The sequence below is a fragment of the Fringilla coelebs genome (assembly GCF_963513975.1).
Source record: "Fringilla coelebs genome assembly, chromosome: 14".
Taxonomy (NCBI): domain Eukaryota; kingdom Metazoa; phylum Chordata; class Aves; order Passeriformes; family Fringillidae; genus Fringilla; species Fringilla coelebs.
In genome coordinates this window covers 12579665-12598308 of record NC_140040.1, presented here as the reverse complement: position 1 = coordinate 12598308, position 18644 = coordinate 12579665, and the positions used below count along the sequence as shown (strand labels likewise).

The 18644-nt window shown below is 38.5% G+C and overlaps 1 protein-coding gene across 4 annotated transcripts in view; it reads left to right on the top strand.

The window, feature by feature from the left end:
• Nucleotides 1-18644, top strand: part of HEATR3 (HEAT repeat containing 3) — a 22838-nt gene extending 4194 nt beyond the window's left edge. For 2 of the 4 annotated variants that reach the window (XM_084215447.1, XM_084215444.1), the window contains exons 5-15: nt 892-1001; nt 1759-1899; nt 2654-2937; nt 3200-3290; nt 6265-6422; nt 7433-7515; nt 7774-7910; nt 10517-10605; nt 11381-11524; nt 11627-11803; nt 12630-18644. In XM_084215447.1, the coding sequence (XP_084071573.1) occupies nt 892-1001; nt 1759-1899; nt 2654-2937; nt 3200-3290; nt 6265-6422; nt 7433-7515; nt 7774-7910; nt 10517-10605; nt 11381-11524; nt 11627-11803; nt 12630-12749 (1534 nt within the window). In that variant the 3' untranslated portion in view covers nt 12750-18644. The remainder of the gene's footprint in view (nt 1-891; nt 1002-1758; nt 1900-2653; nt 2938-3199; nt 3291-6264; nt 6423-7432; nt 7516-7773; nt 7911-10516; nt 10606-11380; nt 11525-11626; nt 11804-12629) is intronic. The other 2 variants (XM_084215446.1, XM_084215445.1) reach the window with 2 other exon arrangements.

Genomic DNA, 18644 nt, shown 5'->3' with positions numbered 1-18644 from the left:
GGCCTTCCTTCTAAACTGGAATATTTATTTTTTATGTATTGGAATATAGAACAGTAGATAAACTCCTTGTTCAGCATCTTGCACAGAATACATGACCCTTTGTAACTGACTCAGCAATGTTGTGTGTTCATATTTTTTTTTGCTTTTTAGTCAGTGCTTGAGAACAGGAAGTAGGGTTATTAAGTGTGATGTAAATCACTTCTGTATTTGGAACTTTGTGGTAATGAATGTGAACTGCTTGTTTTGTTGCTAAGTTTTATTCTGATAAATTAGGGCTGGCATTGATGCTGAGACATAATACTTTCAAAATTAAAGTTTTGAAGACCCTTGTAGCTGGTTAGCTCCTGTGCTTTTTTTTAGTTTGAATTAGTCTTGTATCAATATATCAGTTTCAAAGAGAGAGTAGCTGTGAGAACTTGAAGAAGCACAAATCCCACTGTTAGGTAATGAAAGTCAATGCATTTCTGAATGGTAAGAGCAGTCATTTTTGGAGTGAATTGGTAATGTTGTGAGAGGCAGCAGCCTGCTCTGCTGGCAGTGTGTTTGTGGGTGAAGTCTCCTGTGGCTGCAGGAAGCCCTGGGCTGGCTTGCAGCCCACGGCTCTGAGCTGCCTTGCACACTCCCGCAGGAGCCTGTAGATAAACTCCAAACACTGTGTGAGGAAGCAGTTGGCACAAGCCAGATTTCCTCAAAAGTGTCCAGGATTTCTCTTTCAGCATCTTGTATAGAATTAATCATAACCTCAATAATGAAGGATAGCTCTTTTACCAATGCATAGTTCTTAGGTAGCTTTTAAAAATGTGACTAATAACAAGTATGGGGTGCTTAAGATGTTGCTATAGTACTTTTTTTACCTGGAAAAATGTTTAACTGATCTTTTCCATACATTAGTGAATGCAACAATACTGCCCTATACATATTCAATAAAGAAGGATGTCTGGAGGCTGTGTTACATTGTATGAAGAAATTTGCCACAAATGTGGATCTGGCTATTTCAGTAGGTAAGTGGTAAAAAGGGAAGATAAGGCTTTAAAGATACCTTTTTTAAATTGTATGAATGTAACACTAATATTACATTCAATGCATAATGGACCAACTTTAGCATTGCTTAGGTTTGCAATGAGGATAAGATGGTAAATTCATTTTTGAATAGCACATAATAAAGAAGTTGACATCTTTTGTGCTTTTTTTCAGTCCAAAAGAGAATGGCTTATTGGTGGTTACATGGGAAGAAAAATGTTGTGTGAAGAGGGCTTTAGAGGGAGGCTGTGTTTTTCATTCTGTTTTCATGTTTTGGTATCGGAGGGTTTAATTTGTTGAGCAGAGACGATAGTCCTTCTGAAAAACCCCAAACAATTCCAATCACTTTCAGTCTGGTTTTATCAGTATTATTGTTATTATAGTTTCATAATGGTCATATAGGTATGTGTGCTTCCAACATTTTTTATGTTGTCCATTGTCAGTATATAATGGATAAATTTAATTTTGAATAGCTGAAATTAATGCAGCCAATTCCATGGCGGATGTGGTATCATCCTCACCTGTTTTATGTATGGGTTTGCCACAGAATGTCTTTTAATCCAAAGTACAGCTTGTGAAGCACAGTGTCAGACCATTACAACATGATGCTGCATGAAATTTTTTTCCTGTGTCAGCATTTCATTACTCCAGCTTTCAGGAAGATAATGCTTTCTCATTAGCAGAGCAAAAGCTATTACTGGGTTTGTTAATTGTGTTTGCTCTTCTTGTTTGCTGCAGCAAACTGCTTGCAGGCAGTGACAGAAGATAATCCAGATCTTCTTTCATCATTTAATGCTTCTGCACAGCAAATACTGGAAACAGTGATGTTGAGTCCAGAGAGCACCATGAAGCACATCCTTCTGAGAACACTGATAGCAGGTACAGTGCTCAAGGGGGTTCATTGCTTTGACATGGGGAGCATGGCAGGTAAAGGAGGCTGGGAAGGACAGAAGGCTTAGTCTTCTCTGCTGTGGTCTGGACATGTGATTGTCAGGGTGTACAGATGGTTTATGAGGCTATATCTGCCTTTTGGAACTGCAAGTAGGTATTTGCAACTAGTTTTAAAACTGGCTTAAATGCTTGATTCTGAATTCAGCCCCTGCTCAGTGGGGTGGCCCACTTTAACTGTTAAAACCTTTAGTTTTTAACAGTTAAATGAGTCAATAATAAGTGGTACAGGAGTTGTTTTGATCTTACTTTTGTAAGGTTTTTTTACTTCAAATTCTCTACCATGAATCCTTCTTGTTTCCTCAAATGTTTAATCAGGATGATTTTTGATACAGGAGCGTAATAAATTAATTTTGAGATTTCTTAGAAAATGATCCTTGCATGTGGATTTGTTATCTCAGGTACAGAGTGACACCAAGATCGCTCCACATAAAAATTCTGTAAATATTCATATGCTGAAATTTACTTGAGCTTAAGATGTGGGCATAACAATTATTACAGATTAGTATATTAAATGTTATACAAAAAAACCCCAGAAATTTGTAGAGTAAGACTTGAACATTTATAATGAAAATAAGCACTGAGTATTTTAAGTAGTGGTGGCTGTGTCCTTACAAAATGGATATTACAGAGCTTGGAATTGAGCACTTTAATAATTTATATAATTTGGTTACCTCATATTTAGGCACTATCTGGAATATAAAGGATACCATTCCACCAGGTAGCCTGGGAAGCACAGTTAATGCAATCCTGAAGATATTTTCAGAATCATTGGCAATAGATGCTGGTGAAACAATTATTCGTATGATTGAAGCTGAGAAAAACAGGTTAAAACTTGCTGTGGAAGCAGAAACTGAAGAAAACATGAGTGATACTACAGAAAACTGTGTTTTGAGTGAAGATGATAACATGGAAGAAATACCAAAAAGAAAACTCAGAAGAGAAAATGATGTTTCAGATTTACTTCCAGTAAGTGTGGCTGACTGGCTTTTGGACAGCTTTTGTGCAAATGGCATTCCTTGAAAATAAAATTTGCTCTGGAACATCCAACAAAATGATGGTAGATAACACTGCTTGGGTTTGTGTTTTGGAGGTTTTTTTCAGGTTTGGGTGTAGACTGAGAAGAGGAAATGGCTGGGACTATATTTCTAACTGACAGCTTGGATGCTTTAAATGGCACTTGAATGTTGTTTTCCAAAATCAAATTTGGTTCATGTTTTTAATTTTTTAGTCTGATAAGTGGGAACTGAAAGAAGTGACAGCTTTACTGACGGCTCAGCAGACTGCTCTGGAAATCATTGTTAATATGTGCTGCAGTGAAGGTTTGTAGGAGTCTCGTTCATTGCAAGTGTTGTGGTGTGTTTTGTTTCTGAATAGGTCACCTTTAGTTTGCTGTTTGGTCATCTGAGTTTTTAAGGGCAAACGCCCATGGGCATATTGTCCCTGGTACCCTCACCTGGTGGCAAAGTAGGTTGTCATTTCTATTACTAATTTAATTGTTTTTTCTTCATTTAAGTGACTTATATTGCCCTTTTTTGTGTGTGTGTGTGATACTGCATGTGCCAGCATTTAAGAACAAACAAAAAAGCACTAATGCCAGAGAGATATTTCCTAGAGTGTTGCAGCAAAATCTTTGTTCAGTTAGAGTGGGGTCTGATTGTTCTTCTGATGCAAGATGTCTATGCATCTGATTGCAGGATGGGGGCATCAAATTTTTTAAAGCAGATAAATCTTATAGCTTTGGTTTAGTTTTGATACTACAAGCCTTACAGAATTAGGAGTAGGGACAGCTTTTGCGTGTAACTCTGGCAACAATGTAGATCTTGGCTTCCAGAGTTCTGCCTTTATGAGCCTTGAGGACAAGGAGAAAGAGAGGCTGTTATTTGGAGGGGAGTAGGATATAGATATTCTGTATCTTTTATGAACTCTGAAACTCTGTTTTGATAGTTTTCTTTTGATCTTCAGGAAAACAAATGAGAGATTATCAAATTCTATTTCATAAAGCCAACAAACAAACAAAACTAATCCCCTAAACCCTCCAAAACCTGAAAACTTTGACTGCTATTGTAGTTTTAGCCTGATGCAGGAGTAATTGTGTAGAAAGTAACTGAGTAAAATGTTCAGGTTCTTATAAAATCCACGGTAATACCCAGTTATTCCCAATGGTGACTTTTTTTTTCTCTTACAGCACAAGGAAATTCTGCACCTAGTGTATGAAGCTCCTTTCATAACTGCATTTCTCATCTAATGAGCTGTAATTCATAAGCTTTCCCCTTTAATTGGAAAATCTCTTGTGGATAAGCTGCATATTCTGCCATTCACTCAGTGTAATGTAAGATTGATTGTGTTGTATTTTGCTACAGTACTTACCCATTCGTGGGCAGACAGTCTCTAGAAATTAGGAGGAATCCAGAGGCAGCTGTTCATTTAATTTTCAAATTATTTGAAGACTAAAATAGCTTTAGCCATTATGCTGAGTTCATAAAAACACTCAGCTTGCAACAGATCTGAGAGAAGTAACCAGGCTGGCAAGGGATGTGTTGTACTGAGCGCTGGCCAGTGCTGGGAAGGAGCAGAGTGCTCCCTTTTGATGGGCACCTGGGCAGGAAGCCAAGAGACTCCTGCACTGCTGTCCAGTCTGTAATTCTGGGCCACCAGTGCTAGGTAAGATGGGATTGCTGCTGGAAATGCCTCTGTTTCCCGGAACATTAGAAGAAACCTGATCACAGTTCTAGGCCAGTGTTCTAGATCCCAGGTCCTGCTCTGCCCTGGTTACTTGCTGTCAGCTTATGACAACTGCTGTCTTTGTTACTGCTGAATTGCATTGTCAGCTTGTATTGTTATCAGTTAGTTTTCAAGGGATGTTTTTTGCTTTCTTTGTTTTCTAAAGATGCAAAAGGAATTTTTTAGAAGAGGCAGGAGACTGAAAAGGGGATGTCTTGCTTTGTTTTCATGTTTCTTGCTGCCATGGTTTGGTAAAGCATGAAGGACAACCATTTTCTCATGCAAAGGCTATTAACACCAGCGAGTTATGGCTGTAGAATTAATTGGCTATTACCATAAGATGCCTGTGTGGTCAAGTTGCCACACCTTGACATCTTTACACACCTTTACATCTGATAAACCATGACCATCACCTTCAGATAAATTGTTTAGCTTGCACAGTACAAGTGAAATGCATTCATTTGGATCTTTCTTGCTGTATTTTTAGTGAATTTACCTTTTGCCACAGAAGTGCATGGCTGTTCCTGTAGTTACTACAGGATCCACACCTCATGAGAATCTGTGTTGTCAAACAAAATTACTTGGGGGTGAATATGATAGGTGGTTTTTTTTGTCACAATAGTTATATATGCTGACCTATGTACACAGTTTTCATCTGCTGGAAAGGAGGATCAATCCAACATGTAGACTTAGGACTTGGGTAAACACTAGTTAAAATGTAACCAGATTTAAAGAAACTTCAGCTAAATGAGTGTGAACTCTGTGGATGTAGATAGACGAGTTCAAATATAAATGAGGGTGATTTTAGTTTGTGCTTCTCAGCCAAAGTCCCCCTTCAGCTGTGGACAGATTATTCACACAGTAGCCTGTTGGTAATAGAACTTCTACTCCTCTCAGCATATCTGCCCTTAAAGATCTGCTGGTAGAATAAGTCATGTAAATAGCCTAGTTCACGTTTAAGATTATAAACCGAGTTTAATTTAAATGAAATGTGTTACTTGAAATGACTATCAGAGATTATTTGGCTTTCTTTGCTGTCATTTTGTTTCAACTGACCTTGCTGTGGAGACAGTAACATCTTCATCCAGCCCTGTTACTGCCCAGGCAGAGGACATCTGTCTGTGGTTTCAGTATTGCCAGAGGAAACAATTGCCTTAAACTGACTGCAATTAGTAAACAAGTTAAGTTAAACTAGTGTATTTGCCTGCTTGAATCAACCTCAGAAAATTAAGTGGTACAATCCAAGTTAATATTTTAGTAAATCTTTATGAAATGTTTCTTCTATACCTTTTTTTGATATTTTTAAACAACACATTGTTAATATCAGTGATTAACATGCCCACGCATGAAGAACCTCTCTCATAAGAATATTTGTGCCTCAGTGAGTGTAAAATATTTTTCATAAAATATTTAGAACTGTCACTTAATGGCACTTGGTTTGTGAGGAGTTTGTTAGAGGTCAAGAACTTAAAAGATTGCTAAACCAGGATGTTTGGAGAAGCCAATTTCAGTTGGGAAGATAACCTGTTGCATGAGGGCTGTTACATTTACAAATCTGCCCTGTGTTCTCAGATCCCTCTGACGATGAGTGGGAAGAACTCTCCAGCAGTGATGAGAGTGACTTGTTCATGGAAAACTCCTACAACGAGGGGAGTGGGCTGCTGCTGTCACCCCTGTGCCTCTCTGATGAAGTTAACTCAGCATTTCTGAACAACCTCATTCCAAAGAAGGTATTGTCTTCTGTATTATGTCCAACACATGTTGCAGTCTTTTCCTTGTTCCTGCTTTGTATCCCGGGTTAGGCAAACAAATTACTCCAATCCACCTGGGTGAAGGAAGTATTTTTTTAAGTGAGTTTGGCCTCACTTTTTTGGCTTAGAGATGGTGCATCATTGCATGACCTAAATAATTTGCTCATGTAAGTGAGACTAGAAATCAGAAATCTGGGAGGTCTTTTTAAAATTTCCCCCCTGCCAAAATACAAAGGTTGTTATTCCTTGATTTGGATATGAAAAAGATTACCCACAGAAAGAAAGGAAACTTGGCTGAAGCGTGACAGCCAGATTTCTGTATTAGCTAAATGAGGTGGAAGTAACATTAATGAATGGCAACAGTCAGCACTGAAAAAGGGCAAGTTCCTCTCCCCCTGTTTTATACAAAGTGTCTGAAATTCAGTATTTGGCACTGACAGGAAATCAGATGTTTTTGTTTCAGAGTTGTTTTGCTCATTTTTATTTGGGGTTGTAAAGGCGAAGTTTGTTATTTGAATCAGTTACTGTGTTAGCTCAGCAGCATTGTAGAATTCTGAGCTAAGACATCAAGGTGTGAGATGAAAACTTTGAAGGCTTTTTGTACTTAGTAGTCAAGAGTTTCATGGCAAGGCCTTCCAGACTTGCAGCTATCTGGAAATCCTGTAGCAGAATCTATAAGAAGAAAGAGCTAAACAAGAAAGAATAGCAGAGACCTAGAAAATCACCTGTTATTAGTACAGTTCAACCCTTTAAATGCTCTATGCTAAACCCAGTGTATAATTGCACCATTTAAGTGATAGAGGAAAATTCTGGCATTTTTAGCAGGCAAGATATTTGCTATCTGGAAAACTTTGAAATATGTACTTTGAAGTATCTGTTTGACATTAAGCTAAAATTTCAGTCTTCCCTCTGAACACACTATAACAAAAAAAAAAAAAGAAAATAAAAGGAAAAAGGGCTTTATTGCTAAACCTTTCTTTTTCCCTCAGATTCTTGAAAAAACTGCTTTTCCGAACAGCGTTGCTGTAGACATCTGTACACACAATCCGTCTTGGAAACCATTAATTAAAAAGTAGGCATTTCATTGTCTCTCTTACTATTTTTTCATGTACATTAAGTTGTTTTAGAACTCTTAGAAGGATTGTCCGTCTTTGGGCAGCTCTTAACATCTGGAAACTGGTAGATCTGATATATGATTTTGAATAAAGAGATACAAATGTTTCTGTGAACTGGATACTGGATCACAACCTTATTCAATTCAAAATTCCTCTTTATATTTCAACAGATGTGTTCAAAAATACCTGCTCAGTATAGTTTTTGTTTGTTTCAGACTGAATGCAGTGCAGTGTAGAGCTTTAACATGTCTTCAGAGCATTTTGCTGGTGTCAGATGTGGATTGTCTTGGGGGAGCTTTGGCACTTCAGTCCCTTGCACAGCATCTCTCAGAGCTGATCTTTTCTAAAACAGGTAAGATGTTTATTAAAGGGGACTTGTTGACCCCCTTTGCTGATCATCTAGATATAAGGTAGCCATGTTCCAATGCTGTTTATTACTAACTTTTTCCCTCTGGTCCTTCAAGATAAGGATACTGAATGTTGGCAATGTACTGACATAACAGTGTATCCTGTTAAGATGTGTTTATCCAAACTGCACCTTGTGCAAGTCTGCTCGTAGTGCAAGAACCTGCTTCATGTTTGGGTCTGCATAGAAAGTCTCTGAGTGGATTAACACTGCCTTCTTGGGAGACCAGAACTGTTTGCTGGATCATATTTGTGGTAATAACAGTTTTTCAGTAATCAGACAAGCACGAAGAAGATGGGACATTTTCTTTTTAAATGCCCTAACTAGCCTAAAGAGATGTGAAAACAAAACATGTCTAGCACAGTCTTTCACATCATTTTTCCTAGTAATCTTACCAAATTATGGCAAAAGCAATTGGTGCTAAGATCTCAAGGACGTCCATGCTTCTTACAGGAGAAAAGAGAGTAGCCACCTTGTCCCCAGGACATGCTTCATGCTTATGATGGCTTAGCTTTATTGGAATTATATTTGTAGTAAGAAAGTGCAAAGGTGTTACAACTAAGTGTTAAAGCTGCTCAGCTCCCTGTTCTGGTTGTGGGTTCAATTTCAACAGAGAAGATAATAAATTCAATTCTTCTAAAAATACTATTTTAGAATATATATATGTATGTGTGTATATATATGTGTTAGATCTGTATTTAGACAGAGGAGTGGGCTGCCCAGGAAGGCTGTGGAGTCACCATCCCTGGAGATATTTAAGTACAGACTGGATGTGGCACTCGGGGCCAGGCTCTGGTTGACATAGCAGTGATCAGTCACAGGTTGGACTGATCTCAGAGGTCTTTCCCAGCCTCACAGATTTTGTGATACATCCTGATAAGCACTGTAGCTCCTGCAGGGTGCATTATTTCATAGACATGCTGTGGAGGTCTCCCCATACATCTGCTAGTACAGTGTTACTGGATCATGTCTACAGCAGGTAACATTTCCAGCTGCTTTCTGGGATCCTGTACGTGAGAGCAGCATCATTTCCATAATCCTGTTGGATAACTTATGCTATCATCTCTCTTTTACTGACATGAGAGAAACTGAACCAAGATTGGGGGAAAAAAAAAAAAAGGTTTAAGAAAAGCCCACCTGTTTCCAAACTGAGGGTGTGGGTCCCTGACAGGCTGTTTTCTTCAGACTATTCTGATCATCTTTGTTTTAAGGTCAGTGGTGTTGAGTTTTCAAAAAATAAGAGAGATTCTTAGAGCCTGGAAAAAGCTGCCAATTCTCCAAACTGTCAGAAAACATTTTCCCTAAGACAGTTCTGTTGAAGTCTGGCATATGTGTGGCTTTGTCATTTCTCATCTCTTAGAAGCTTAAGCAATTTAGTTTCCTTCCTTTCCTTCCAGTGTCTCTATTTGGAGCCGTAGATGTAGCTTATGTAGTGCTCTGCTGTGATGTATAAAATGACTGCATTAGTGCTTGAAAATGCATCTGCCTGCAAGTCACACTTTTTTCTCAATGTCTTTAAAGACACGTAATTAGTCTATAGGAACATGATAACTGAGTGCAGTGTGTGGAAAACTAAAATGCAGAAATGAAAATATCTATGAAAACATATCCAAGGAAGTTCACATAAAATATGTCTCATGATTGAAGAGAGGACTTCCAGTGTTTTGGGTCTACATGTTGTGCTTTGTTATAGAAAGCTCTCAGATGAAGCTGGAGAAGTTGCTATCTGAAGACAGCTAAGGATGCTAAAATTAATTAATTGGCACAGGCCCATTTTTTCATGTTTAAATACTGTGTAATGAAAACTGCCTGATAGAGCTGATAACATACCAACATGTGGTTAGAAGGAATTCTGTGGTTTACAGAGTGAAAGAGAGGCATAAAGATCTGATTGTTTACATGAGAAGGGAGGAGATATACATAAATCAAGAGGTTTTGCATCTGGAGTGGTCCAGAAAATAAACCCATTAGAGGAAAATGAAAAGCCTCAAGAAATGCAGAACACAGATTGGAGGTGATGGCTGCTACTGATGAGTTTGTAGTTAAACAAGAATAATGCAGTGTTTGAGTCATACATTCCTGGAATGTTATTAAACCACCGGAAAACATGCTCTTTATATGAATTGGAAAGAGTCCAGTGCTCTGGGTGTCTGAAAGGCTTGCTTAAGAAGGCAGAAGAAAGGAGGTGAAGTATGCAGTCAGCTCTTGCAGTTTTCTCAGTTCCTGTATTATGGCCTCCATGTGATGCCAGTTTTCAGCTGCTGTTCTGGTGACAGTGGCTGGCACTGTCCCTTAGGTCACACAGTGTCTCAGCCACGGATGTGCCTGGAAAGGAGGCCCAGCTGTGTTCTAACCTCCAGATGCAGTCAATGCTGAATTCAAACAAATCACTATGGTTGCAACCTACAGACACCAGTCTCTGAAAATCTAGCTTTTCCTGTTGTGGTAGTACCTGGAGGAACAATTAAGGGATTAAGGAATTTGTATTTCTTTGCTTCCTGTGTCCCTCATATTACTGTTTAACTTCTGCTCTGGGTTCTGTTCTTTGACAGAACTTTCTACAGACACAGAATTCCTGGAAGCTGTAACCAGTGCTTTGAGGGCTCTCCTACAAACAATGGCATCAAAGAACATCTCCCAGGTAAAACCTTTCAAACTCAAATGCTCTGGTAGGTTCAAATTCCTGTGAGATTGGGCTGGAAAGTTTTTGAAACCAAACAATATAATTTTAATTCAAAATTTCAGCAGTTGTGAACACTGGAAGAACAGATTAGTAGCATTAACTGTGTTTTTCATGGAGCTTACGGGAATATATTTTTTTTAATATCTCCTCTTCAACATGTAAACAGATGAAAGGTATTTCAAAACCAGAATAGCAATAAGCCACAGGTATCTTCAGAAGATAGTTATAATGACAAATATTTAGAAAATTAGCACCTAGAAATGTGTCTTCTTTATTTCCTGACGTCACCTAGCTGGTGGTCCTTGAATCTTGGTTGCATATGAATTAGTGAGTTGAATACAGGAATGAAGCATAATGATTTGTTATACAAGACACTATACTAGATAGTCTGCTAGTCCTTTCTGGTCTTAAACTGAAAACTGAGCTTTTATGCTGTAAGTTGTAATGAGCTGGAAGCAGCTGTTGAGCTAGATAAATTTGTGAAAATCTCAGAACTTTTCCTTCAACTTCGTGTCAGCCTTGAATATGCTCTGGAAGAGCCAAGTGGAAAGGGAATTGAAATTTCTTGGTAATTGCATTTTCAGAATTCTTAAAGTTTTCATAATCTAGGAGTCTGTGAAGAATTTTCCTGTGTTCTGTAAAAGTACAGTGTCTAAATGAAATATTCAAAATTTCCATGAAAATGTAACTGTGTGTGTCTTCCTTCTTTCCCTCCTTTCCCCTTGCTGACCAGTGTATGACTCCTGAGCAGCTATTGGCTTTGTGTGAGGCTGGTATTCAAAGCAGCAATGCCAGTGTTAGAGTGAACATGGTGAGCATCCTTGGAATTTCTGGCAGTGTCCTGGCAAAAGGACAAGATACAGCTGAAACACTGAAGGTGAAAAAGCAAACTTTGCATTGCAAGCTTAAAGAAATTTTGGTGTTTCTTTCAATTTTCTTTGGCATTGCTGGAAAAATCAATTCTTCTTTCTTATTACAGATGATTGGAAAATTTCTTCTTGAGGTTGCTATGAAGGAATCTTCTCTTGTGGTAGCAGGGGAAGCCTTGGATGCACTTTTTGATGTATTTGCAGATGGTGAAGAAGCAGAAAGGGCAGCGTTACAGATCAAGTTGCTTTCAACACTGAAGGAATTTCAGCCGGTGTTCAGAATGAGGGTAGGCATCCAGGGCTGCCTGCTCAGGGTCTCAGCACACAATGTGGGTTAAAGGTTGAGTTTTGGGCTCCTAGAAGATACAATTAATTGATAAGGTCACAGAAAAAAAGTGATTTTCTGATACTCCACTTTAGAAGAAAGCAAATACCTTAAAATTCATGGATGTGTCAAGATAACAGTGCAGCACCTGCATTGCAACATCTGCATTACACCGTCAGTATTACTGATGTCCAAATCACTGTATTGTTTTGAAACAGTTGAACAAAAAATCCTGCAGATGTCTCTGGTGGGAGAGAAGTCCTTTCTGAAGTTACATTGATATCTTTGGTTTTTAACATGCAGTAGCTGTTGGATGTTTTTGTTCCGTTCTTGGTTAATTAAATCAGTTCATGTATCCTGTATTTTCAGGAAAAACAAGGCTGGCATTCTAAACTGTGATTTAGGTACATCCTAGACTTAAACAGAGACTGACCTTCCACATGCTGTTTCTTGGTCAGATGCAGCCTGAGGAGTGACTTCCATAGTCCAAAAGCCAAGCACTGTACACACAAAGTACATATCTGTTAGGTTAAATGCGCAAGGTTTTCCATATAAAAAGCCACAGAAAAGAAATGTATGTCTCAGATTGTTGGATGAAATAATAGTTTTAGGCAGCAGTGTGTTATAGTAAATTGACTTGCAGAAATAATTGCTGAGCTCCACATGTGCACATGGGAACACCTTGGAGTTCTCATAGAACACCTTTGTACAGAATTACAGTAAACTTGAGGTGATCTGGTGGGAGAAACTTCTCCATTAGTAAACCATGTGTTCTTTTGGTTTTACAGATGCGAAAAGAAGGCAAAGGACAATATAGTACAGATCAGCTGTGTGTTCTTGACAATGTGAAGATGAACTTGAGAAGATTCATTGCATATCAGGAGACACTAGGGAAAACCCCAACTTGAAACATCGAGGAACTTTTAAGGTTTTCCTTATTGAGTAATGTTTTCAAAAAATATAACTGTTTTGAACTTCCAAACTTTACTGAGCAGAGCAGTTTTGCTTTGATGTCAATGCTACAATTTATAACATTCAGTATTTTTATACTTTTGGGTTGATGCAATATGAAGAACATATCGGCATAAAAAACCCTGTAGCATATACTGAGATTGTTGGAGTGGTAAGAAGGTGCTCTTTAGGTCCTGAGGGCTGTATATAGCACCACTGTCATTGCCTGGATATCTTCATGTACGCTGGCATAAAACTACACTTGTGTGAAAAAGTAATTCTGAAAATATTCTTGGTCATGTGACAGGTTGGGGAAGAAAAAAAAAGTAAAAAGCTCAAGGTCTGTTTCAGGGAATGGAGCAGTGGGAGAATGTTCATATTTGCTATTTGCTCTTACCTGTTCCTAGAATTGCACAGGCACTTATGGCAGACTTCCCAAAATAAGCATGTGAGAAGTGTGTAGATTCTAGTCAGCACTTGGATCTGTTATTTCATGAGGTTCATGAGGAGAAAATTTTCAGATTCATTTATGATAAATTCAGTATGATAGCTTTTTGCTGTGAAAATCAAGTGTGAGCAGATCCTACACTTAGACACAGCACCCAGTCTTTATTTTGATTGGTATTTCTGAAAATCAAGTCTTCTATTTTACAGTCTTCCTTTTAATTCTGCATCAGCACAAGTCTGAATTCTGGGAAGTAGTAAATCTAACAGATAGTATTTTTTTATACTGAAGTATTACCTGAAGTAAATTTATATTTGCTTAAAATACCTTTTGCAAATATTTGTGATGGAGATTTTTAAGCTGTAAAATACAGTAAATACTTTTAATAATATCATCACTTCATGCAAATTGCATGATATTTTCCATATATCAAAAGCTTTGGTTTTGTTTCTGTGAATGAGGTGTCCTCATACACATTTTTCAAGAAAAAACCCCACAACTAAAAGAAAAGCATTTTGTTTTGCTGGTTTTTGAAATGGGAGGTTTTTTTCCTCCTCTCTCAATGTGCTGCCTTAGCTCAGAAACCAGTTTTTGGCAAAATTTTTCCCATGTTAAAAGTATGGAACTTAAAAAGACCAAATTTGCTTGTTTTGTTAGATTTCAGTCTCAAAGATTGGAAAGTAGACTTGAGAACTGACTGGTAACTTGCAAATGACTGACTTTCTGAAACCCTGACAAGTATTTCGTTAGTTGCAAGAGGAAGGAAAGATGAGTTTAGGCAGCTGTACTGCCTGGAACTGCTGTTACTTGACAGGAGTCAGAAATGTGTGATGTGATGCCTGCCACTCAAAGAAATGAGAATTGGGATTGGGAGGGTTCAAGGGCCATTGAGGCTGGACTAGAGAAAACCAGAAGTCAAGAGCATGGGGCAGTTGAAAGGTTATCCAGGAATTTGGCAAGGCAGGCAGTGAAGAGGTCTGCAGTGTAACAGCTGAGGAAAGGTGGATTATGGCATAATACCCTAGAGTGTGTGGATTTTAATCCTGGTGTTAGTAATACTTGCTGTACACTGAGGATAGTGTACTGTTAGCCTGATGAAAGGTACTAGTATTTGTTTGAAGCACTTAAAGGACTTCCACATGAAAAGTTCTGCTCTCATTTTTTGGGTACTACATTAAATTGCAAAGTTCTAGATTGGAATGGGTCTCTGGAGGTCTCTTAGTCTAGTCCTCTGATGAAAGCAGGGCTGACTGGGGAGACAGGTTTTGCTAGGCCTTGAGCATCTCCCAGAATGGAAATTCTGCAACACTGGACAGCCTTTTCCAGGGCTTGACTTCTCTCACTGGAAACACATTTTTTTCCCCTTGTGCCTTGTAGGACTTGCCCCTGCTGCAAAATGTGCCTCTTGTCCTTTGACTGCACACGACCAAGAAGAGCCTGGCTCCATCTCCTAACCCCCACTTGGCAGCTGAAAACAGCAATTGTATTTCCCTCTTCTCCAAGCCAAATAAACCCAGCTCTCTCAGCTGTTCCTTGTACACCCTCTGACCCTCCAACCATCCTAGTGGCCTTCTGCTTGACCTGCTCTGCTGTGTCTTGTACTGAGGCCCAAAACTGGACACACTACTCCAGGTGTGATCTCCTAGGTGCTGAATAGAGGCAAGTGATTGGTTTTCTTGTCCTGCTGGCCATGCTTCTGCCAGCACAGCCTGTTACTTGTTAGCTGTTGTCACTGCAAGGGTGCACTGCTGGCTTCAGCTTGCTGTCCAGCAGGACCCTTTGGTCCTTCTCTCCAAAGCTGTCCTTTGGTCATTCTGTCAAGAGCACTGTCCCAAATGTAGGAATTTGGATTTTACAAGTGTAGCAGCCAGAATCTGTTTCCTGGGGACCGTTAGAAAACCAAAGTATGTTATGTTTTGTTTTGGGTTTTTCTTTTAGGTTGATAATGACAAGAAACATTTAATGTACAAATACAAATCTGGAAGTTGCAGATAAATATACAGAAGATAAGGCATCCACTAGAAACATGGTTTTCTTAATATAATCAGTTAGACCCTGTTTTTTTTCCTTCAAGTGAAAAAACAGACTGATATTTAGATCTTAAACTGTTCTGGCAATAGGAAGGCACAGATTATTTTTTTTTGCTATGCACTGATTAGCTGAATGTCTTGAAAAAATATTTTCACAATGAGATTGGTGCACAGTACAAACTATATCACTTAAAGAAGAATATTAATGCATCTATGGAGGACAAAGCAAGTTATGAGTGATTTAAAGAAGCATCACATCAGGGACTAAAACCAGATGAGATACACTGGCACAAAAGAGCTAAGACTGGGGCTACAAAAGTTGTTCTGACACAGCTAAGGAAAATCAAGGCAGCAGCAGAAGTGATGATAATATGCAAATTAAATGTTTTGGGGACTCTTTGAACACTGGTTTATTTAATAGGTCTAGGATAAGCTTCAAAGACAAGATCCTTTACAGCCTACAAAGGGGAAGATGGGTCTTGATGGCAGAAATTGGACTGATGTAGACAGTGTGTAGCATAAGTAAATAGATACTAAATATATGTAAGTGATCTTCATCAGTTACTCTAATCACACAGATAAGACTGGTATCAAAACAGGTATCTGAATTGGGTTGCTTATTCTGGTCCCTAAGGCATCATCTATCTGCTTCAGTTAAAAACCACAGTCCTTGGAAAGTATGGATTGCTGCTCTCCTTGTGTCCCTGCCTGATGCTGAGCCCAGCAGACTGCTCTGAGCTGAGCTGTAATACCAAAATAGGTGCTGAGATTACCTTGCTCTGGTATCAAGTAGAATCTGAAGGAGGCTGTGGGTCACCTGCCATGTTCAGAAGCAGCAGGACCACTGACATTTTCTGCTGCCTGCAAAATGTTGAATTCCCTGCTGTGGAAATAAGGAATTATCACTTGTGTGGTTTTATTCTTGCTCTCTATGAACAGAAACAAGTGGCAAGATTTAAATGTGTATTTGTTGTTTATACATCATGCCTTGACATTCAGAGGCAGAAGATGGCTGTATACCACAGTCAAGTCAATAGTTTAAATTTTTGGGGGTTATGGTGTGTGTTGAAGGTAATTTTTTACACAGCATGGGGTTTTTGTTTTTGTTTTTTTTTTTTAAGATTGTCTTCCTAGAGAAACAGGAATAACTTCAACCAGCAGTACTTGGCTTGGTTTGATGTTTGCATTTTGAGAGACAGATACGAAAAAAACGAGAGCACAGTGGAATTACAAAATGAGAACTGTGTTGGAGAGCTAATGAGTTTAAAATTAGTTGGCAGTTTAAATATTATAAATTAAATTCATATCTTGTGGAATATTAACATAAAGCAACCAACCAAAAATGTCCATAAACTCAGGATCTGTTTCCTTAGTGAGGGATTTTCAATAAAAACATTCCCAAGGATTGGATGGAAATGTCTAGCCTTACATTTACTGTTGCAGATTCCAATTCAGGCAATGTTAGTGGTAATTGAAAATAATGTAATTGTTCCTTTCTGGCACAAGTGACTTGAGCAAACAATATATATATTGTTTGTTCTGGACAAGATGTTAAGATACATAACTTTAGGATAATTGGCAAAATCTGAGGTCTCTGACAGACAGCAAATGAAGGAACTTGAAGTTTTTCCACCAGGGCTGACACATGGTGAGCCTTTCTGTTTGAAGAAGCTTCTATTTGAGTGGTGGGTGTTTTTTGGTCTAATTTTGAGATAATTTAAAACTGGTGGTTTTCTTTGTACCTTCTGGGGAAAAAATGAAGGCATTGAAGTAAATACACTTAAATTTCATTTTGTTTCTGTATAATTTTTGTAAGTTTCTTCTCTCTGTGAGAGGCATTTTGTCAAACATACAGACATAATTCAGTGACCACATAAAGCCTAGTTTGAGGCTTTCACATGTGAGGATATAGGAACATGCTTTTTTCTTTTGAATCTGGGTGTCAGGAGCTCCTGGCAGTACTGTTACACTATGGGTTTTAATCAAACTGTTTGGGAAGTGAAGTAAGATCCCATGGTAACAATCTGTATGCTGTTGGATTGTGACTGCTGTGTGTTCTCTGCACAGTGAGGGTCCTGATGCAGCCCTGATCTTGTGAGGGGCTCGCATCAATCCCTGCAGCATGCTGAAAGATGTTGGACTTTCAGTAAACCTTCTGATTTTGTGTTCCTGCTATGATAAAAATCCCACTTAGAATTGTTTTCTTTCTCCTCTGATGTGAATTTTTTTCCAACTTTTATGGAATATTGCATTAGCCTCTTCCCTCCTCTCTGCCCCTTCAAATGGAGAGTGAAAAGCACTTCCAGAACTTCATGGAAGAATGGCTGATTCAGCTAGTAAATGCATGATGTTTCCAGATAACCTTTCCTGGGAAGTTCCCTTTCTAGTAAATAAAAGTGTTAAAATTCAAAGCAGTGATCAAAAAAAGAAAACCCAATTTGACCATATTAAAGTGTGGGTTTTGTTTTTTATGCCCTCCATGGCATACTTGCTAATCTGAAGCATTTGTGTTACTACACCACCTGTATTATATCTTGGCTTGGCACATTTGCTTGGGACTCGGGTTGCTACTGAGGAATCTTGTAAATTAATAAACCTCAGCACTATAACAAAACTTGTTGACATTTATGTGCTATGAGTGTAGACTAAATCACGGATTTTTGCGGAATTAGCTTTATTAAAAAAGAAAAGGAAACAAGTCAGTTATTTTTCCTGCTGCTGTTACCTTCTTAAGAGTAATGTAAAATCATTTATTTGACTTTTCTTTGTTGCATTTTTAAAAAGGTTTGTAAATTGAAACTTTTTTATTTGAATTTTTGATGTGCAGGGAATATCGTTTGGACTCAAGGTTACCTTTTCCTGCTATGCTTATAATTATCAGAATAACTGAAGAATGTGGGGTTTGGAAAATAAGGTTATTCATAGTGGTTATTTCCCAATTCCAAGACATGTTCAAGTCCCACCAGTTTCAATTTGGCTTTCACCAGAAGTTTCACTAATAGTTTAATGTTGTCAGCTCAACCCCCAGATTTCACCCTCGTGCAATGCAGATCAGACACGCTGTGACATAACAGAGGAGTGCTGAGGACAATGTGTTCTGCTCTGGGATGGTGGGGAGAAGCCAGAACTTCAGACTTTGGTTGTCACCAGAAAATGGTGCTAAGTCTTCCTTGCAAACTGTTCACTTCACGGAATACTTGAAATTGGAACGCAACTTTAATTCTAAACCCTCCACCTCCAGCTTCCTAAAGAGAAATCATCTCCCATGCAATTCTGCAAGTGGGGGAAGCACCAGGCCCTTCGTGCAAAACGCTGGAAACTTTGTAGCTGATATTAAAAATGTTTTAAGGCTGTAGTATGAAAACACTAAAAATAAA